At 62.8% G+C, this 17657-nt stretch overlaps 3 protein-coding genes across 7 annotated transcripts; 1 reads left to right on the forward strand and 2 right to left on the reverse strand.

Annotated features, from left to right (window-relative positions):
• The first annotated feature begins 453 nt into the window (after positions 1-453).
• On the forward strand, positions 454-10243 carry CLCN2 (chloride voltage-gated channel 2). Of its 4 annotated transcripts, XM_048955206.1 has the most exons (24): positions 454-557; positions 3802-3958; positions 4275-4406; positions 4486-4614; positions 4941-5074; positions 5156-5233; positions 5306-5384; positions 5918-6043; positions 6120-6204; positions 6286-6387; positions 6490-6574; positions 6652-6807; positions 7094-7163; positions 7277-7387; positions 7550-7763; positions 7832-7965; positions 8050-8207; positions 8280-8385; positions 8453-8526; positions 9160-9210; positions 9596-9634; positions 9711-9815; positions 9888-9974; positions 10048-10243. In XM_048955206.1, exons 1-24 carry the CDS (start codon positions 504-506, stop codon positions 10237-10239), a joined length of 2658 nt encoding a protein of 885 aa, XP_048811163.1. In that variant the 5' UTR covers positions 454-503; the 3' UTR covers positions 10240-10243. The 4 variants fall into 4 exon arrangements, with proteins under 4 accessions (XP_048811163.1, XP_048811166.1, XP_048811162.1 ...); XM_048955209.1 differs by lacking the exon at positions 9160-9210; XM_048955205.1 differs by lacking the exon at positions 10048-10243 and having other exon boundaries at positions 9160-9634.
• Positions 10244-10546: 303 nt separating this feature from the next.
• LOC125697695 (heat shock protein beta-7-like) lies at positions 10547-11837 on the reverse strand. Of its 2 annotated transcripts, none has more exons than XM_048955213.1 (3): positions 11657-11837; positions 10982-11133; positions 10547-10827 (listed from the first exon to the last, which is right to left on the reverse strand). In XM_048955213.1, the coding sequence occupies exons 1-3, from the start codon at positions 11781-11783 to the stop codon at positions 10657-10659; spliced, it is 450 nt and encodes a 149-aa protein (XP_048811170.1). In that variant the 5' UTR covers positions 11784-11837; the 3' UTR covers positions 10547-10656. The 2 variants fall into 2 exon arrangements, with proteins under 2 accessions (XP_048811170.1, XP_048811169.1); XM_048955212.1 differs by having other exon boundaries at positions 10547-10869.
• A 202-nt stretch (positions 11838-12039) lies between these two features.
• Positions 12040-16933, reverse strand: FAM131A (family with sequence similarity 131 member A). The gene is given in 7 exon segments (XM_048955211.1): positions 12040-13563; positions 13687-13815; positions 14260-14442; positions 14528-14621; positions 15052-15182; positions 16579-16611; positions 16614-16933. Coding segments are annotated over 7 exon segments (1080 nt in total). The 5' UTR covers positions 16681-16933; the 3' UTR covers positions 12040-13120.
• Between the last annotated feature and the right edge of the window lie 724 nt (positions 16934-17657).

Raw genomic sequence — 17657 nt, forward strand, 5'->3', positions numbered from 1 at the left:
GGCACCCATTCTGATGCTGGCAGTGCCACGGTAAGAACGTTCTTCAGGCACCTCCGATGGGTCCTCGCGGTGCTGGGGTGTCCACAACCTGTGTGCATCCCCGGTTCCTGTTTCCTTGCTGGCGGTGCCAAGACATTGGGCTCTCCTCTCCCCAACTCTGACCCTGCGGCTGGGTGTGGGCACGGTGCTTTCTGCTCAAACCCCAAACCCTGCAGTAAAGCTGCTGCCAGACCCCACCAGGTGCCCGTGAACGGAAACACGTGTCCCCAGGGCCACCGCGGCTAGAGGGCTCTGAGCGACCCCCGCCCCGCGTCCCCTCGGTCCGTGCCGGGCTGCCCGGTGCCGGTGCCGGGTGCCGCCGTCCGAGCGGCGGAGGCGGAGCGCGGCCGGGCCCTCCCCCGGGCAATGCCCCGGGTCCGCCCCGCACGGCCCCGGGAGGAGTTGCTGCTGCCGCGGGCACCGGCACCGGCACGGCCAGGAGCACCGGGAGCACCGGGAGCGCCATGGCCTCCGCCGAGAGCGCGGAGCAGCGGGCGCTGCAGTACGAGCAGACCCTGGTGAGTTCGGTCGGGACCGGGCACCGGGAGCACCGGGCACGGCGGGGGGCACCGGGCACTGCAGCACGTCGCGGGGAGAGGGGCGGTTTGGGGTGATACTCCCTCTCCAGGAGCTCTGTGAAGGAGCAGCGCCCATGACGCCTGCTTCATCCCACCACGTCCTCCGAGCCTTGAGGGCTGCCTCCATCTGGGGGCCGCTGGGGGACGCTCGGTGCCGCCCCGCAGCCCCACAGCAACAGGGAAACCCATCGGAGCCCCCAGCCCCGTGGTGGGACCCTCGGGCACACCTTTCCCCAGCAGCGTGCCCTCAGCTGAGAGCGGTGTGACCCCCATAAGTACCCCACACCACCCAGGCACCCTTTACCCTCCATGCTATGCCCGGCCCCAGCTTTCTGTCCCCAAGATAGCATATCTCCCCCGCCTGCAACCTTAGCCCCATGTTTACAACTGTCACCTTCCGGGCCTCCCTGCTCGCATCTCAGTGTGTCCTCCTTGCCCGCTGTGCCCACAGTCCCTCCGTTGCCCACAGCCCTCTGACATTGTGGGCAAAGGTACTTCTTCATGGTCTGTTTGGGCCGGTGCCTGGCGTGGCTCAGTAAACGGGTACTTTGCCCTGGCAAAGGCCATCGGGCAGGGCAGGGAAGGGGCTGAGCACTGCTGGGCACCCACAGCTGTAGGGTTTGCATAGCCTTGAGCAGGGCATGCCCAGCCAGCACATGGCACCAAGGCCCTGTGTGCCGGGTGCCCTCTGCATCTTCTTCCCGAGCACGCTTACCGCAGGAGGGCAGAGGCACAAGGCTGGCATCAGGGCAGCCCTGTGGTGCCAGCAGACTTTGCCCTCCCACCTGCGGTCAGGGAGGTACCCACACCTCAGGGTGCCCATCCCCATGGCCTCGGGGCTCCTGCCGCCCACGTGGGCGAGGCTGGGTATGGGCACCCATCCCGCAGCCTCGTGCTTGGCTTCCAAAAGCCACCCCCGTGCCAAGCAGGAGGGCGGGTGCCCTCCCCAGTGCCACCAGCTCCTGCCAGGCTTGGGCTCTGGCCGCAGTCTGCATGGGACAGGTGCCCGTGGGAACCACCTGGTGCTAAGGGTGCCTGGGGTCCCTGCTACCCCCTGTGCCCCCCATGTGCCAAAGGGCCTCCAGTGAGGAAGATTAAGCTTGACAAACTGCCCTTGTTCACTGTGGAGCCGATTAGATCCCAGCTAAGACGGGCAGCGTGACACAGACCCCCCCCGGCCTCTCCGTCTGCCCAAGAGCTGGGGTCCCTGCTCCCCGTGTTCCCCACCTTTAAAACTCTCCATGAGCACTTTCTGGGGGGATGTCAACTGGCGCCATGAGCCAAGGCTGTGGGCACTGCTGCTAGGGTGCTCAGTGCCCCATCTACCGTGGGATAGGGTGGCTTGGGGACACGGCAGTACCGATGCCAGCAGCCGTACCGCACACCGCATCACCCAGGCACAGCAGGCACCACTGCCTGGCACAGCCCAGGGGCACAGCACGGCAGATCCCAAATACGCAGTCCCAAAATACAGACCTCATCCCGTGCCCACGTCCCTGCTTGCCCCCCGCCAGCCCCCCCGCCCCGTGCCCGCTCCCTGCCTGCCCGGCACTGTGATTGTTCAGCTGCTTCGCGGCGGAGGCCGGAGTCCCGGGGCTGTTTGTGTTTCAAAAGGCCTTTGTGGAAAAATAACCCGAGCAGGAGGAGGAGGAGTAGAAGGAGGAGGAGGAGGAGGAAGGCAGAATGGACTGCTGGCCCTCACTGACAGCTGGGCTCTGCTATGGGGTTTGCAGCACGGTGTGGCACAGCCCCTTTCCTCTTTTTAAGCAGGGTTGGTGCGTTTGGGGGCTAATGGGGTTATAACCCTCCTCCCCCCCCCCCCCCCCCCGCCAGGTTGGATCCCTTCCAGCTATAGGGGCATCCTGCTGGGAACCCATGGGGCAACGTGCCAGCCCCCCAGCAGGGGATACAGGGGACTCTCAGCCTGGGGTGCCCCCATCCTGAACAAGGGGAGCTATAGGGCTGGGGGGAGGCAGGCACTTGGCAGAACAACAGAACTCCTGGGGTGCGGAGCCGTTTGTTCTTCCAGAGGAAACAAGCTTTGCCCGAAGGGAGCCTTTGAACGCCAAGTGCCGTGCAGGGCTGGGGTCCTCCTCTGGCATGCGATGCTGAATGCAGCCCCTGAGGAGGCTGAGCTGCAGCCCCCAGCACATTTCCATCGAGCCGTGCACAAGTTTTGGGGTTGGTGATGCACACGGCTGTGCCCTCCCTCTCCCCTCCCAGGGCCGAACCTAACCCAGGTATCAGACAGCAGAGAATCCACCTGGCGCCACACTGGCTGCATTCTGCTCCTGGCCGGAGGGATCTGGGCAATGCCCCACGAGAAATTCACCTTTATGCCATCCCTGCTTGAGCCAGCACGTGCCAAGCACAATGCCCACCCGTGCCACGGCCCCTCCGCTGGGCACTGTGCCGGGATAGGGGCTGTGGGGCAGCCACGTGCGGCACAGCGGGCGGGCATGCATTGGCATGAGGCTCACGTCGCCCCAACGTGGGAGCTTGGCAAGGGCCCCCGTGGCCCTAAAGCCTCCCTTTGTGCCCAGCCAACCTCTAGCGCTTGGCATTCAGGTCATGGCGGGGGGAGCAAGGCGGAAACCAAGCAACCAAGCCCTTGGCAGTGCCCCCAGTGCGGGACCAGTGCCCCCAGCTCAGCAGGGAGGAAGGGCACAATGAGCACAGGGGGCAGTGCCAGGGGCCAGGACACGTGCCATATGCCACCCGAGTGGCCACAGTGTCCCTGTGTGCCTCACGCCCTAAGTGTCGATGCCCAATTTTTTGTGGGGCTAAGAGTGCGCCCTGCCCTATTCTGCTCTCATGGGCTCAGCTTGGAACATATGTGCCCACCTTGGGGGGATCCCAACCCATGTAACAGCACCAAAAGGAGACACAACTCCCAATATTGGGCCTCAGAGAAGCTCCCTGCCAGCCTGGCTGTGTTCCTGACACCGGATGCCTTCACCGACCCACTGCAGCCCAATCCATGGCTGGAGCACCTGGGCAGGGCCGGGGACTGGTACCAGTGGGGCCAGGCACTGTGCTGGGTGCGTGGGTGAAACAATTGCTATTGATCCCCACCCCGGCGCTGGCACTGTGTCCACCGCTTCCCTGCCTCAGGTTCCCCACCTGCAGCCCAGAAGCCTGTGCCAACCTCCTGATTCCCCTTCCCACTCTCTTTTTCCCCCAGATGTATGGCCGCTACACACAGGACCTGGGCACCTTTGCCAAGGATGAGGCAGCCCGGCTGCGGCTGAAACAGGAGCATGAGGACAGTGGCACCCTACGGCCACGCCGCCCCTCTGAGCTGCTGGAGTACAGCCAGGGACGCTGTGCCCCCTGCTGTGGTAAGGGTGATGGGGACGTATCGGGGGGGACACCGACCCCCTGGCACGGTGGCCAGGCAGCTACATGCTCTTCTGGGCACCACTGCCCGCCCAGCTGCCGCCACTGCGGGTAGGGTTTCTCCTGCTGTCATGGGACACTGGCGCCGAGGACAATGCCACCTGCGGGGACACAATGGCCCAAAATAACCGGACGGCAGCAGTAGGGACGGGGCCCTGTGGCAGCTCAGCTTGGGGCTGTGCCAAGGGACGGCACTCGGGCGTGTTGTGCTGTGCTGCTCTGCCCGTCCCCGGCGCTAAGCCTGTGCTGTGCCTGCAGGCTGTGCCGTGCGGTGCCAGAGGTTCTTCATCGCCAGGGTGGGCGAGGACTGGGTTTTCCTCATCCTCCTGGGGTTGGTCATGGCGCTGGTGAGCTGGGCCATGGACTTTGCCATCGCCACCTGCCTCCAAGGTGAGTGGGCAGTGATGGGTGATGGGCATCCCAGGACAACAGCACATCCCCTGCTGCCCGCAACTCGCTGTGCCCATAGCTCAGAAGTGGATGTATGGGGGCCTGGACACCAATGTGATGCTGCAGTATCTGGCCTGGGTCACCTACCCCACTGTGCTCATCACCTTCTCAGCTGGCTTCACCCAGATCCTCGCTCCACAGGCTGTAGGTAAGTTGCATGCATCCTAATGGGGTCTTCGCTCCCTGGGGCTGTGGGTTGTGCACAATCTGGGTGACCTAGACTGTGGGGCTGGGGTCTTCCAAGATCCAAGGGATGGTCTTTATAAGGTCTCTCAGGGGTGTGGGATTGAGGTCCCTGCAGGGCTATGGGTTGGGGTGTCCCATCATGGTCTGGGGATGTTCCCAGGGGTCCCACCTGCACTGTGAGAAAGGCTTCACGTGGGTCCCTATGACAGTGTATCAGGGAGCACCCCAGGTCTACAGAACCAGGGCTTTCCCCATGGCTGTGGGTCAGGACTATCTCCATGCTGCCAGGCTCAGGGATCCCTGAGATGAAGACTATCCTGCGGGGTGTCATCCTGAAGGAGTATCTCACCTTGAAGACCTTCGTGGCCAAGGTGATTGGGCTGACGTGTGCCCTGGGTAGCGGCATGCCCTTGGGCAAGGAGGTGAGGGCATTTCCCATGGCTGGAGCAGGCAGCATGCTGGGTGGGGGGCACCGACGTCAGCCCCCACTGCTGTCCCCACAGGGTCCCTTTGTCCATATTGCCAGCATGTGTGCAGCCCTGCTCAGCCGCTTCCTCTCCTTCTTTGGGGGCATCTATGAGGTGAGTGAGTATGGATAGCATCTGGGGAACTCCAGCAGTGCTGGGACTGATTCAGCCTATGCTCACCTGCAGAACGAGGCAAGGAACACTGAAATGCTTGCAGCTGCCTGTGCTGTCGGTGTCGGCTGCTGCTTCGCTGCCCCCATTGGAGGTAGGGACCCCCCAGCCCATACCCCTTGCTCTCAGAAAGGTCAGCAGGATCCCACCCAGAGTACTAGGCAGAGGACAGGGACCCACCTGGCTGGGCACAGCAGAGGCAGCACCACTAGTTGGGGTGCCCACAGGGCAGAGGATAAAGGGAGAAGCAGGCACCATCCTCCTAGAGGTGTAACATCTCATCTCATCCTCTCCCCCACTGCACTGCGCTGCACTCCCCACTCTGGCCCCGCTGAGCCCTGCCCATAGGTTTGTGCTGTCTGACTCTCCTTGTCCTGTGTGTGCTGAGCTGCCCCATCCATCCATCTGTCTATCCATATGTGTGTGCCCAGCGCCATCTGTCTCCCCTTACCCATGACTTCCCACATCCCTGCACTGCCCTCTCGCTCGCACAGATAGCTGTGCACTTTGCTGAAGAAGCCCCGAATTGCAGCATGGCCATGGGGCTCTGGGTGGACAGCATGCCAGGCACCTGGGCTCTGCCTGCCTTTCTCCTCTCTTCCCTCTCGTCCTTCCTCCCACTGCCAGGCGTGCTGTTCAGCATTGAGGTCACCTCCACCTTCTTTGCTGTCCGCAACTATTGGCGTGGTTTCTTTGCCGCCACCTTCAGCGCCTTCATCTTCCGCGTGCTGGCTGTCTGGATCAAAGATGAAGGTACCCCCGTGGGGTGGGAGGCTGGGGACACCAGGGTCCCCCCACCCAGCCCCGCTCACACCCACCGTGCCTCCAGAAACCATCACAGCGCTCTTCAAAACCCGCTTCCGCCTCGACTTCCCCTTTGACCTGCAGGAACTGCCTGCCTTTGCCGTCATTGGGTGAGTGTGTCTGCCCCATCCCATGTCTCCATCCCACACCCATGTGGTGGACATGAGCACTCAGCCTCGACCTCTGCCCAGGATCGCCAGCGGTTTCGGTGGTGCTCTCTTTGTCTACCTCAACCGCAAGATTGTGCAGTGCATGCGCCGACAGAAGGCCATCAATCGCTTCTTGATGAAGAAGTAGGTGCCCAGTGGTCCCTATCATCATGGGAGCAACTGTCCCCTCTGGGATGGCAGGGATGGGATTGCACCAGTGTCACCACCTCCATGCCACCCTGCCAGGCGCCTGCTGTTCCCTGCCCTGGTGACACTTCTCATCTCCACATTGACCTTCCCACCCGGCTTTGGGCAGTTCATGGCTGGACAGGTAGCTGTGGTGTGGCTATGGAGCAGTGCACCGGTCCCTTGGGCCACCAGGACCCAAGCTCACTTTTTTGTCCCCAGCTCACTCAGAAGGACACGCTGGTGACGTTGTTCGACAACCGGACGTGGGCCAAGCAGGAGCCCAGTGATGAATTTGAGTACATGGGCATCCTGGAGGCCTGGCGACATCCCCGCTCCAACGTCTTCATCACCCTCGTTGTCTTCATCCTCATGAAGGTGGGTACATCCTCCCGCATGCCACCGGGGAGGTGCTGGATGGGAGCCACCAAGGTGCTCCTGGGAGAAAGTGGGTGGCTGCTCCTGCGGCCACCAACGTGGTGGCTGGGTGCCACGAATATGCTGTCAAGGGGATCTTGGCAGAGAGCAGCGGGGGTGCCACCAGAGAGTGCTGGCAGGGTGCCCCTGGCATGGTGCCGTGCCTGCTTCCTGCTCTAGGGCTGGTGCTGGAGGAGAGCCAGCCCAAGGGGATGGCAATTAACATGTGCTCATATCCCCCATGCAGTTCTGGATGTCAGCCCTGGCTACCACCATCCCTGTGCCCTGTGGGGCTTTCATGCCGGTCTTCGTCATTGGTGAGGGACAGGGTCGCCTGATGTGTCCTGGTGGAGGGACATGGCGCAGGTGTAGGAATGGGGTTGGGACCTGGGAGAGGCCCATGGCCTCCACAGTCTCCCTCTGTGGGCAGGGGCAGCCTTTGGGCGGCTGGTTGGGGAGAGCATGGCAGCCTGGTTCCCTGATGGGATCCACACCGACAGCAACACCTACCGCATCGTGCCAGGGGGCTACGCCGTGGTGGGTAAGCACGGCACCCTTCCCATCCCCATCCCATCCCATCCCCCTCCCAGAGAGCTGCTGGTGTCCCTGAGTGCCTCCCATCAATGGGATTGTCCTAAGGATGTCCCTAGGGTGTGGGACACAGCCCCATGAGACAGCTGCCCATGTCTCCTGGGGCTGGCAGGGGCGGCCGCGCTGTCGGGTGCTGTTACCCACACTGTGTCCACCGCCGTCATCGTCTTCGAGCTGACGGGGCAGATCTCTCACATCCTGCCCGTTATGATTGCTGTCATCCTGGCCAACGCGGTGGCCCAGAGCCTCCAGCCCTCCCTCTACGACAGCATCATCCGCATCAAGAAGCTGCCCTACCTCCCTGAGCTGGGCTGGGGGCACCATGAGTGAGTGTCCCCACATCCCCAACCACAAGCGCTCTGTGGCAACGTGCTGAGGGCATTTCCCCGGGCAGGAAATACAACATGCGGGTGGAGGACATCATGGTGCGGGATGTCCCCTACGTCTCTCTCAACTGCAAGTACCGGGACCTGCAGCATGTGCTGCAGAGCACCAAGATGAAGAGCTTGGCACTGGTGGATTCAGCAGGTAAGAGGCACATGGAAGCTTCTCCATCTTTTCACAATGTCCCTGCAGCGCTGTTCCCTGCAACGTGTCCCCTCTCGGTCACAGAGTCCATGATCCTGCTGGGTTCCATTGAAAGGGCACAGGTGGGGGCCCTGCTGGGCCACCAGCTGCATCCCCAGCGCCGGCTCCAGGCCCTGCGGCAGAAGGCATGGGCGAGCGCTGATGACGGGCGCCGGTTTTCCGAAGCCAGCGTCTGCTTCCATGTGAGGGACCGCCCTCGGGTCCCCCCATCAAGGTGTCTTTGCCTCCCTGACCCCATCCCTTCCCTCCCACAGATCAGCACTGAAGCTTCCTCCTTCACTCCCACACGCAGCGGATCCCGCAAGCCCCTAAAGCCAGCATTGAAGCGGGTGCCCAGCGTCCCTGCTGACAGCCCCCCAGGTGACTCAGCACCCCACAGCCCCCTTGGGAGCCCGCTGCCCCACGCTGACCCCTCTGCTTCCTGCAGCCAGTGCCACCGACAGCTCCAGCATCACCCTCAAGAGCCTCTTCTGTGCCAACAGTGCTGCAGAGCCTGCTGAGGTGAGCACCCATCCCTGCTTGTCCCTGACTACTCCCATCCCATCCCTCTCCATCCCTTCTCCAGGCCCTTCCTGTCCCTATTTAACCCTTACCATCCTGATCACCATCTCTCTCCCCTGCCTGACCCTTCCTGTCCCTTTCCATCCATGGTTGACCCTTTCCATCCCATTCCCATTCTCATTCCCATTCCCATTCCCATTCCCATTCCCTTCCCATTCCCATCCCATTCCCATCCCATCCCATCCCATCCCATCCCATCCCATCCCATCCCATCCCTACTTGACCCTTTCTGTCCCAGTCTCTTCCTCACTTGACCCTGCCTGTCTCTATTTGCCCCTTTCCATCCCATCCCACCCATCCCATCCCACCCATCCCATCCCATCCCATCCCATCCCATCCCATCCCATCCCATCCCATCCCATCCCATCCCTATTTAACTTTTCTCATCCCATCCCATCCCACTCCATCCCATTCCTACTTGACCCTTCCCTTCCATATCCATTCCATCCCTATTTGACCCACCCCATATCCATCCCTATTTGCCCTATCCCATCCCATCCTGTCTCTGCTTGTCCCAGCCTGGCCCCCCTCCATGCCGTGCCCCCTAACACCATCTCTCCCGCATGGTGCCAGGCGCAGGGCCAGGCCCCTCGCAAGGCCAAGCACGTCCGCATTTCTGTAACGGTAAGCTGCAGCCAATGGCAGCCTGGGCAGAGCTGCTCTCAGCCAATTGGAGGCCAGCCTGAATCCTCTCAACCAATCATGGCCTGGCACGATTCCACTTGGCCAACCACATTTGGTCAGTGTCTGTGTAGACAATCTCAGATGCGTCCCGATTTCTGCTTGGCCAATCAGGGCGCGGGAACTTTCAATCCCAAATCTGCTCGGCCAATCTTAGCATGGATCCTCTCAGCCAATCACAGCAATCGAATTTCCCTCACTTTCCTCCACCAATCACAACCCAGGCTGCATTCTCTCCACCAATCACAACCTGGGCATGCCCAATCACATTCTCCCACATCACCCCATTGTGCACGCCGGGCACGGTGTCACCCCACCTCTCCCACAGGAGGACCTGGACCTGGGGGACAGGATGACACCGGCAGAGGTGAGCCCAGGCCGGGGGGTTGCCTCTGGGGCTGTGCCATGGGGCTGAGTCCCACAGCGTGCTCCCTGTGCCTCAGATCCTGGACTGGGAAGAGCAGCAGCTGGAACAGAATGTGGACTTCAGCAGCGCCCAGATTGACCCCGCACCCTTCCAGCTGGTGGAGCGCACCTCTCTGCACAAGGTGGGTCCCTGCTGCATCCCCCCACCCCAATTCCCCACTGCGTACCCCACTGAGCCCCCTGTTTTCCTGCAGACCCACACCATCTTCTCACTACTGGGCTTGGACCACGCGTACGTCACCAGCATCGGGCGCCTGGTGGGCATGGTGTCCCTCAAGGAGGTGAGGATGGGGGGCAGAGCACAGGGACAGGGATACCCCGTTTGCCCACTGATGACACTGGGGTGCCCCACAGCTGCGCAAAGCCATCGAAGGCTCACTGACCGCCAAGGGGGTGAAGGTGTTGCCGCCGCTCGCCAGCTTCCGCCGCAGCAGCACCAGTGCGGGTGAGCTGGACACCACTGACCTGCGCCAGCTTTGGGACCGTCACCAGCACCACCCCATGCCCCGTGAGGCCGGCCCTGATGATGGGGACACCAGCAAGTGACGGTGACACCAAACCCCTACCCTGTGTCGGGGGTGCTGCGGGGGCTCCCTATGGGGGACATGGGCATCCTCCTTTCAGTGCCATGGGGCGGCCAGGTGCCCCCCCAACCTGCCCATGCCCCGAGGCTTCCCCTGTTGCTACCTCTGCCCCCTCCCAGCCCCGTCGCCTCCCAGCATGGCCGCAGCCCCCGTGGGCACTCTAAGCATTTGGACGAGGGACATGGGGACAAGAGAAGTTGTCGCCGCCTTCCCAGTGCCTCAGTGCCAGGAATGGGGACCCTGCAACCCCTCCACTGTGCATCCCCCTGTGTAAATACAGAGATTTTTATATTAATTTAATTAAAGAACTTTATAAACAGCCACCTTGCCAGAGCATGGAGGTGTGCAGGGGACACTGAGCCCCAGGGCACGGTCACCATTACTGTCCCCGTGCTGTCCCTGCATTCAGTGTTGCCTCGCTGCGGTACAGCGGCTGCGGCATCTCACCGGGACGGGCAGCGGCACGGCGCCAGGCGGTGATGACCAGCATGCCGGCGTCGGTCAGGGCACAGCTCACCGACAGCGGGTCCGTGTCCTCAGGCAGCCGGCACTGGTGGGTGAAAGTGTCGCACACCGTGCCGTCCTCTGCCACCTGCACGGCACAGTGGCATCAGATGGTCATGTGTGGTAGGCGGGCAGCAGGCTGCTTCCCAGTTAGCCAGGTACAAATGATGGTATCTGGGGAGGGAGGAAGGGGTCCTCACCTTCTCAGCCCAGATGGCAACGTGGCCGTTGGAGGTGGTCACCACAATGTCAGGAGGATCGAACTGGCTGACGTCGGCCACCACCTGGTAGGTTTCACCCTGCACCTGCACCCATGTGCCCAGAGTGTAGGGGCACACGGTGCCCGGGGAACCTGCAGGGATCAGGAATAGGCACAACATGCAGGGAGTGGGAGGTGAGGGGGAGCTGGGGGGGTTGAGATCACTGGGGGGACTTCAGGGAGAAGTGGGGAAGGGAATATGGGGTGGCCTGAGGACAGGGGGACACATAGGGATGGCCAGAAAAGTCTGGGGAAAGAAGGCTGGGGGGGGGGTGGGTGTTGCTGTGAGGGCTCTGGAAGGGCGAATGGGAGCATCTGGGTCACCTTGAGGATCTGGGTGCACAGGGGCTGGGGGGATGTAAGGGCACCCAGGAAGATTGGGGCTGGGGGAGAAAGAGGCATGGGGGTGTCTGGGGGCACTGAGAGGCTCTGTAAGATTTAGGGAGGGGAGAACAGGGGACGCTGTGAGCCTGGCGACCCTGGGAAGCCCTTGAAGGGACTTACCTGGGGGGGTGGGAGGGGAGATGCAGGACAGTCCGTGGGGAACTCAGGCTGGCAGTGCCTGAGCACAGGGCAGCAGGCTGCATTTTGGGGTCCCCCATCCCAAACCCCATACCTGGGTACCCGAAGGTGTCGTAGTGGTACCGCTCCCCCTCGAAGCGGGGCTCGCCGGCACCCAGCCCCTGGCTGTAGGTGCTGATGTGCTCAGCACGGTACGTAGCAGCTGAGCTGAGCGATGCCATGTCACTGTGCCACTGCCACCGCCCAACCTGTCCCCAATACCCCGCACACGGCAGGGGGATGGCCAGGCGCCTGCTGCCACATGCCCATAATTAGCCCGGTAGCCTGGCCAGGAATGCGAGATAACGGCCGAGGCCTCTCTATCACCCTATGGGGGGACATGCAGGAGACGCTGCTGTCACCGCCATCCTGCCACCCCACCAGGGCCCCTCTCCTGCAAGCAGACGCAGCTGTGCAGCACTCACACCACTGATTTTATTGGAGGGCAGGTGGGATGGAGGCAGGGGCAGGGGCACCCTGGCATGGGGTAGATCCCGGCACCCCATGGAGATGTACCCATGTGCACATACCCCTCAGAGGCGTATGCACACAAATACCCCTTTCTCCCCATCCCACTGTAGGTTTTGGGGCCAGGATCCCTGGGTCCTGCTCTGGGTTGCTGATGTCCCTATACGTGGTGGTGGCACAGGGGTCAGGGGGCAGGGAGCCCCTCACCGTGGCATCAGCCTCCCCCGGCAGCTTGGTCATGCAGAGGTGGGGGTCCTACGACAGGTGGCACAGGGCAGAGTTGGGGGTGTGTGGCAGCATGGGAGCAAAGGGCACTGGGAGGTGCAAGGATGGGGGGGGTGGCAAGGGGTGGCATGCAGTGGGCAAGTGGCCCCACAAGAACAAGTGCCATGCAGGAAGGGAGGGCAAGCGTCAATGAAAATTGGCATTCCTTCCCCCAAACGGTGTGCCCGGACAGCTGGGGGTCCTGTACTGGAGTGTCAGCCCTCCAGATACAACGAGGGGGGGCGACCACCTCCGTGTAGGCACTTGGTTCCCTGCTAGGGGTGAGCAACTTGGGGACAGGGACATCAGTCATGGGTCCTGTCACACCTCCCGGGTTGGCCCACAGCAGACCTGGGGGCCCCCACCATAGGGCTGGTTGGGGATACTCCCATGGGGGGGGTGTCATGCCCATCCCACTCCCACCTGCAGCCTCCCCATGTCAGCCTCCACATGCATACAAAAGCATAGAAACCTCCATCACCGTGGCACATCGGCACCCCCCTGGCCCCCTCCTGAACCCCGTGTCCAAAGGCAGCAGTTCACAGTATAAAATTCATCAGAGAGCAAGAAGAGCCTCTGTGCCCCAACTCCCACCCCCAGCCCTGGTCCAGAGTGGGGGCACTGTGGGCTTAGCCCAGAAAGGTTCAGCTGTGCCAACAGGGTGGGGGGGCTCAGTGCCCACGAAGGGGTGGCGAGGGGATGCATGCGGACAGCCAGCCCCACAGCTTCAGGTCCCGTCAGTCCTGGGGGGCACGGTGCTGGGGCGAGGCAGAGTCCCTGCAGGGCATCACGGCTCTTCAGCCTCCTCCTCCTCCTCATCCTCTTCCTCGTCTTCCTCCTCCAGTGACACCACCCCAGAGGAGGCAACATCAGAGATTTTGCGGCGGAGCGTGAAGTCCTTGCTCAGCACCACCTCGTCCTCGGCAGGCGAGAGGCAGGCCTCAGCATAGGGCATGGGGGACAGCGAGTCCTGGCAGCGGGGCCATACCAGACCCCGCAAGGCACTTTGGCTGCTCGGGGGGGGCAGCTCACCCCCCAGGGAGCCCAGCAGTTTGGCAGTGAGTTCGGAGGGGGACACCATCTCCAGGCTGCAGAGGCTGGAGCAGAGGGTTTCGGGGGACAGTGTGCGCGACGAGTCACTCTCAGGCTCACAGGAGCCGTGCCGTGCTCCCAGCTGGCACAAGTGGCCCCGCAGCAGGTCCCGCAGCAGCGCCGCACCGGGATGATGCTCTGTGGGAACAGCGGTCAGCCCCATAGCCAGGAACCCCAATGACTGCCAGCCCCATGATGGCACCATGGGAAGTCCTGGCAGCAGGACACCGTCCCCAGTCCACAAGTCCCCAGGGTGCTCACCGGCTGGCAGGGAGCTCTCTGAGGATGGCATGAAGTCCTCATCGTAGGACTCGTCGTTGGAGTCATCCCCATCCACTGAGGACCAGGCACGCAGCTTGGCCTCAGCGATGGCAAACTGCTCTGCCACGCCTGGCACAGGACAGTGTGGTCACAGTGGGAGGTGGCACAAACCCCCACACAGCCAGCAGTGAGAATGGGGGGGACATCAGCACAGCAGGGACAGCATGCCTAGGATAGGGCATCTCATCCCATGGGTAGGATGGATGGATGGACAGGAACATGGAGGTGGATGGCAGATGAATGGGAACATGGGGACAGGTGGATGGAGACATGGGAATAGATGGAGGGATGAGAAAGAATGGATGAGTGGGGACAAGAAGAATTATGGGTGTTTGTGTGGGTGGGTGGAAGGAGGGATGGATGAGGGGGTGGGTGAAGACATGGGAGGGATGGATGGAGGATGGATAGAAGATGGATGAGCAGGGGCATGGGGGTGAATGGATGAGTGGGGACATGTGATGGATGGATGGGAGATGGGTGGATGGATGCACGGAGACTCCACGCAGTGCCCACCTGCAGCGAAGCGTGCCTCCTGCTCGCCCTCGCTCAGGTGGCAGTAGGAGTTGAAGGCGCTCTCTAGCGCAGCGGGTGGCTCCACGGGTTTGCACCAGCCCTTCCACTCGATGAGGTGTGCGACGCGGCCCTGCGCCATGGCCGTTGGCTTCGTCACATGTTCCTTCACCACCTGCGAGATGCCTGGAGCAACGCCATATCAGTACCACAGGGACAATGCAGGGACCCCACCGCCCTCCCTCCTGCCCCCGTTTCCCAGGGCAGTTACCATGCAGTGAGGAGCGGGCCAGGGCGGCGATTTCCTGGATGGTCAGCGCACGCCGCGACTTGGGCAGCATCTCGACAGTGTCTTCAACATTGACCTGTGGTGTGGGCAGGGGTGTCACGCTGTGCATGCACTAAGTGCCCACTCCCATCGCTGTGGTGATACACACGTGCACTTGTACTGATGCGCATGCAGCTGTTGTGCCTGTACACTTGCATATATGCACATGTGCTCTGCTCTCTGCAGTTGGTGCGACCGAGCGCGGCTCACGCATCACACACACACATGTGCAAGGTTGTTGGTGCACCCGCTGTGCTGGGGCATCCCTTCCCAATCCCCGTGCCCACGGCCATGGGGAAGTGATGTGGGATTTGGAGGCGCGCAACAACTCGTATTGCCATGGCAACGCGGCGCCGTGGACTGATTTCTCCCAGGATACAGCCCAGCTCAGGGCTGACGTCAGAGCCGGCTGTGAGCCGGTTGTGGGGCCGGGCAGGGCGGGCAGCGGGGCCCCGGTGCGGCGATACCTCGAGGAAGTCCTGGCTGTCGAAGGAGGCCTGGCGCAACAGGCGGGGCAACGGGGCCGGTCGGGCGGCTCGCAGCGGGGACAGTGCTTTCACCTCCTTCCACTCCACGCACAGGGTCGTGTCCACAGCCACTGCAGGGAGAGCTCAGTGCCTCCATCTGCCCAGCTGAGGCCGGGTGCATCTCATTGCACGGAGCGCCGGCGCTGCGGCACTGGGTGACTCACGGCCAGGCAGCTCTTCCGCCTGTGTCAGCGGCACAGGCTGGCACCAGGAGTGGGAACACGGCCTGCCTTGGCCCGGGTTGTGGGAGCTCAGGATGCACGCGCCCAGGAACGGGGATGGGGTGGGAACAGTGCGGGTGGCAGCACTCAGCTGGGTGTCCCTGGGATGGGGCCAAGGCAGGTAGGATGCCAATGGGGTTGGGGTAGAGTTTAGGGTTTGGGGAGCTTGGGACGGGCTGTTATGGGGGGGGGTGCTTCTGCACCAGCTCTACGGCCCTAAACAGGGGGGGTACCCACCCCCCCCCAGCATTGACAGCCCCAGTATCGGTGTTGGGGGGGGTTTCCCAATGCACCACAGCTCCTTACCAGGCAGTGGACCCCAGGGGCTGGGGAGGAGCCTCATTTCCTTGCTCTGAGGCGTATCGGGCTGATGTGAGGTGGCCATGGGGTGGGATATGGAGGGGGCAAAGAGTGCTCCTCAACCCAGTCTGGCTTCAGGGGAAGCTGCTGATCACGACCCCCCCCCCCCCCCATCTGCTATGGGCAGAGGCACCCCTGGGTGACCCCCCCCCAGCATAGCCACCCCCAGGACAGCCCCACCATGCCTGTACCAGCCGCAGCCTGGGGTGACCACTCAGCCCTGCAACCACCCATTTCCTCCACCTCTGTCAGTCCCCATAGCCCCCCCAGAGCCCAAGTAAATCCCACCAACTCTCACAGGTTCCCACACCCCCACAGGCCTCTGAGAAATACCCTAGCCCATAACTCTTGCCCAACCCCTGAACCCCAAACAGCCCATGGCTCCCCCACAGCCCTGCATAGCCTCCCACCTACCCACCATTCCTTCTCTGTCCTCACTCCCTCCCTGAGCCCCTTGACTCCTCTCAAGCAGCATCCCTAAGTCCTCTATGCCCCCTCAAAAACTCCCTTATAGATTCCAAGTCCTCCGCTACCCCCAGATTCTCCATATCCCCCCCAGTGACACCCATTCCTCTATAAATTCCCAAGCCTCCCAGCAACCGTGAGATCCCCATATCCCTCCTGTACTGCATACCTATAACTCTCTGCACCCCTCCCCAGACCCTACAGTCCCCACAACTCTCCACACCCCACAACCACCCCACACTCTCCTCACCGCATCAGCCCCACCCCCAAAGCTTCTAGCATCCCCAAAAGCAGCCTCCCCATAACCCATGCAACCCCCCCACGCCTCCAAGACCCTGTACGTTCCCTATAACCCCCCCTCGGCTCCAAACAGGCCCCCCCCCTCCTCCCCCGCAGACCCATCCCGGCGACGCTCACCCACCGATGGTGGTTTTGGAGCCGATGCAGCCCATGCTCCCGGGGGGGGCCCCGGTGCGGGCACTACCGCCGGCTCCGTGCCGTCCGCATCGCCCCCCGACCGCATGGGCGGCCCCAGGCGGTGCCCGCAGCCCCTCCGGGACGGTGACACCGGGCCCGGAGCCCCGAACGGTGCCGTGAGCCGGGCCGGTACCGGGCACGTCCAGAGACGTCACTGCTGAGGGAGGAAGAGGAGGGAGAGAGGGGAGGCGGGGAGACGGGGAGGAAGAGGAGGAGAGGGAGGAGGAGGAAGGGAGGGAGAGGAAGGCTGAGGAGAAGGAGAGAGGAGCGGAGGGATGAAGGCAGATGGAGGATGGAGGAAGGAGGGGGGGAGGGGGGGCGGAGGAAGAGGAGGAGGGGGAGGGAGGAAGACGAGGAAGAGGAGGAGGAGGATGGGAAGAAGGCCGGACACCGCGGAGAGCGCCGTGCCAGCACCGCGGACAGCGCCCGCCCCAGAGAGCAGCCCGGGCACCCCGGAGAGCCGCAGAGCGCGGGACCCTCCGGCACCGGCGCCCCCGGAGCTGAGCTGGAGGCCGCACTGTACGCCCCAAACCTCGAGCTGCCCGCCGCAGGCAGAGGGCTGCTCACCCTGGAACCTACTGCCGGCACTGCCGGGTGCCGCCCCGGCCCGAGGGACCTCGGACCTCGCCGGCTCCTGGGCAGGGGGAGCCCTACGGCCAAGGCTCCCAGGAGCCCTGCTCAGCCGTTCCCTGCCAAATGTTTCCCAGCATTAAGCGCTGCCAGGGCTGCAGCTCGGCCAGATCAGCTTCTAATCTGGGGAACAGCCTCTGGTTAATTATTCTGGGCCCTCCAGGCTATGGCCAGGGTGACTCAGCAAGCAGCAGCCCAACATAGACAACACCAGCCCCAGATAAAGCCAACTCCACACCAGGGGCCACCTCGACCCCAGGACAACCCACAGTGACCTGCATCCCAGACCCATCATCCAGCCTTGCCTCCATGTCCACTGCAAGACTGCAAAGGGTGCAGAGAGAAAATCCCCCAAGACAGAAAGCGTAGGAGCAGCCTACTGTATCGCTTTCC

This window comes from Lagopus muta, chromosome 9 (assembly GCF_023343835.1).
Source record: "Lagopus muta isolate bLagMut1 chromosome 9, bLagMut1 primary, whole genome shotgun sequence".
Taxonomy (NCBI): Eukaryota; Metazoa; Chordata; class Aves; order Galliformes; family Phasianidae; genus Lagopus; species Lagopus muta.

Bases quoted from the DNA above. Each gene is read 5' to 3' on its own strand.
- LOC125697695 (XM_048955212.1), bottom strand. From the start codon at position 11,783: ATGGCATCGCTCAGCTCAGCTGCTACGTACCGTGCTGAGCACATCAGC. The intron at 11,134-11,656 runs GTATGGGGTTTG...TGATCCCTGCAG, and splicing joins CGACACCTTCGGGTACCCAG to GTTCCCCGGGCACCGTGTGC. The intron at 10,870-10,981 runs GTGAGGACCCCT...TGTGCCGTGCAG, and splicing joins TTGCCATCTGGGCTGAGAAG to GTGGCAGAGGACGGCACGGT.
- CLCN2 (XM_048955205.1), top strand. From the start codon at position 504: ATGGCCTCCGCCGAGAGCGCGGAGCAGCGGGCGCTGCAGTACGAGCAG. The intron at 5,385-5,917 runs GTAGGGACCCCC...TCCCACTGCCAG, and splicing joins CTTCGCTGCCCCCATTGGAG to GCGTGCTGTTCAGCATTGAG. The intron at 6,205-6,285 runs GTGAGTGTGTCT...ACCTCTGCCCAG, and splicing joins CCTGCCTTTGCCGTCATTGG to GATCGCCAGCGGTTTCGGTG.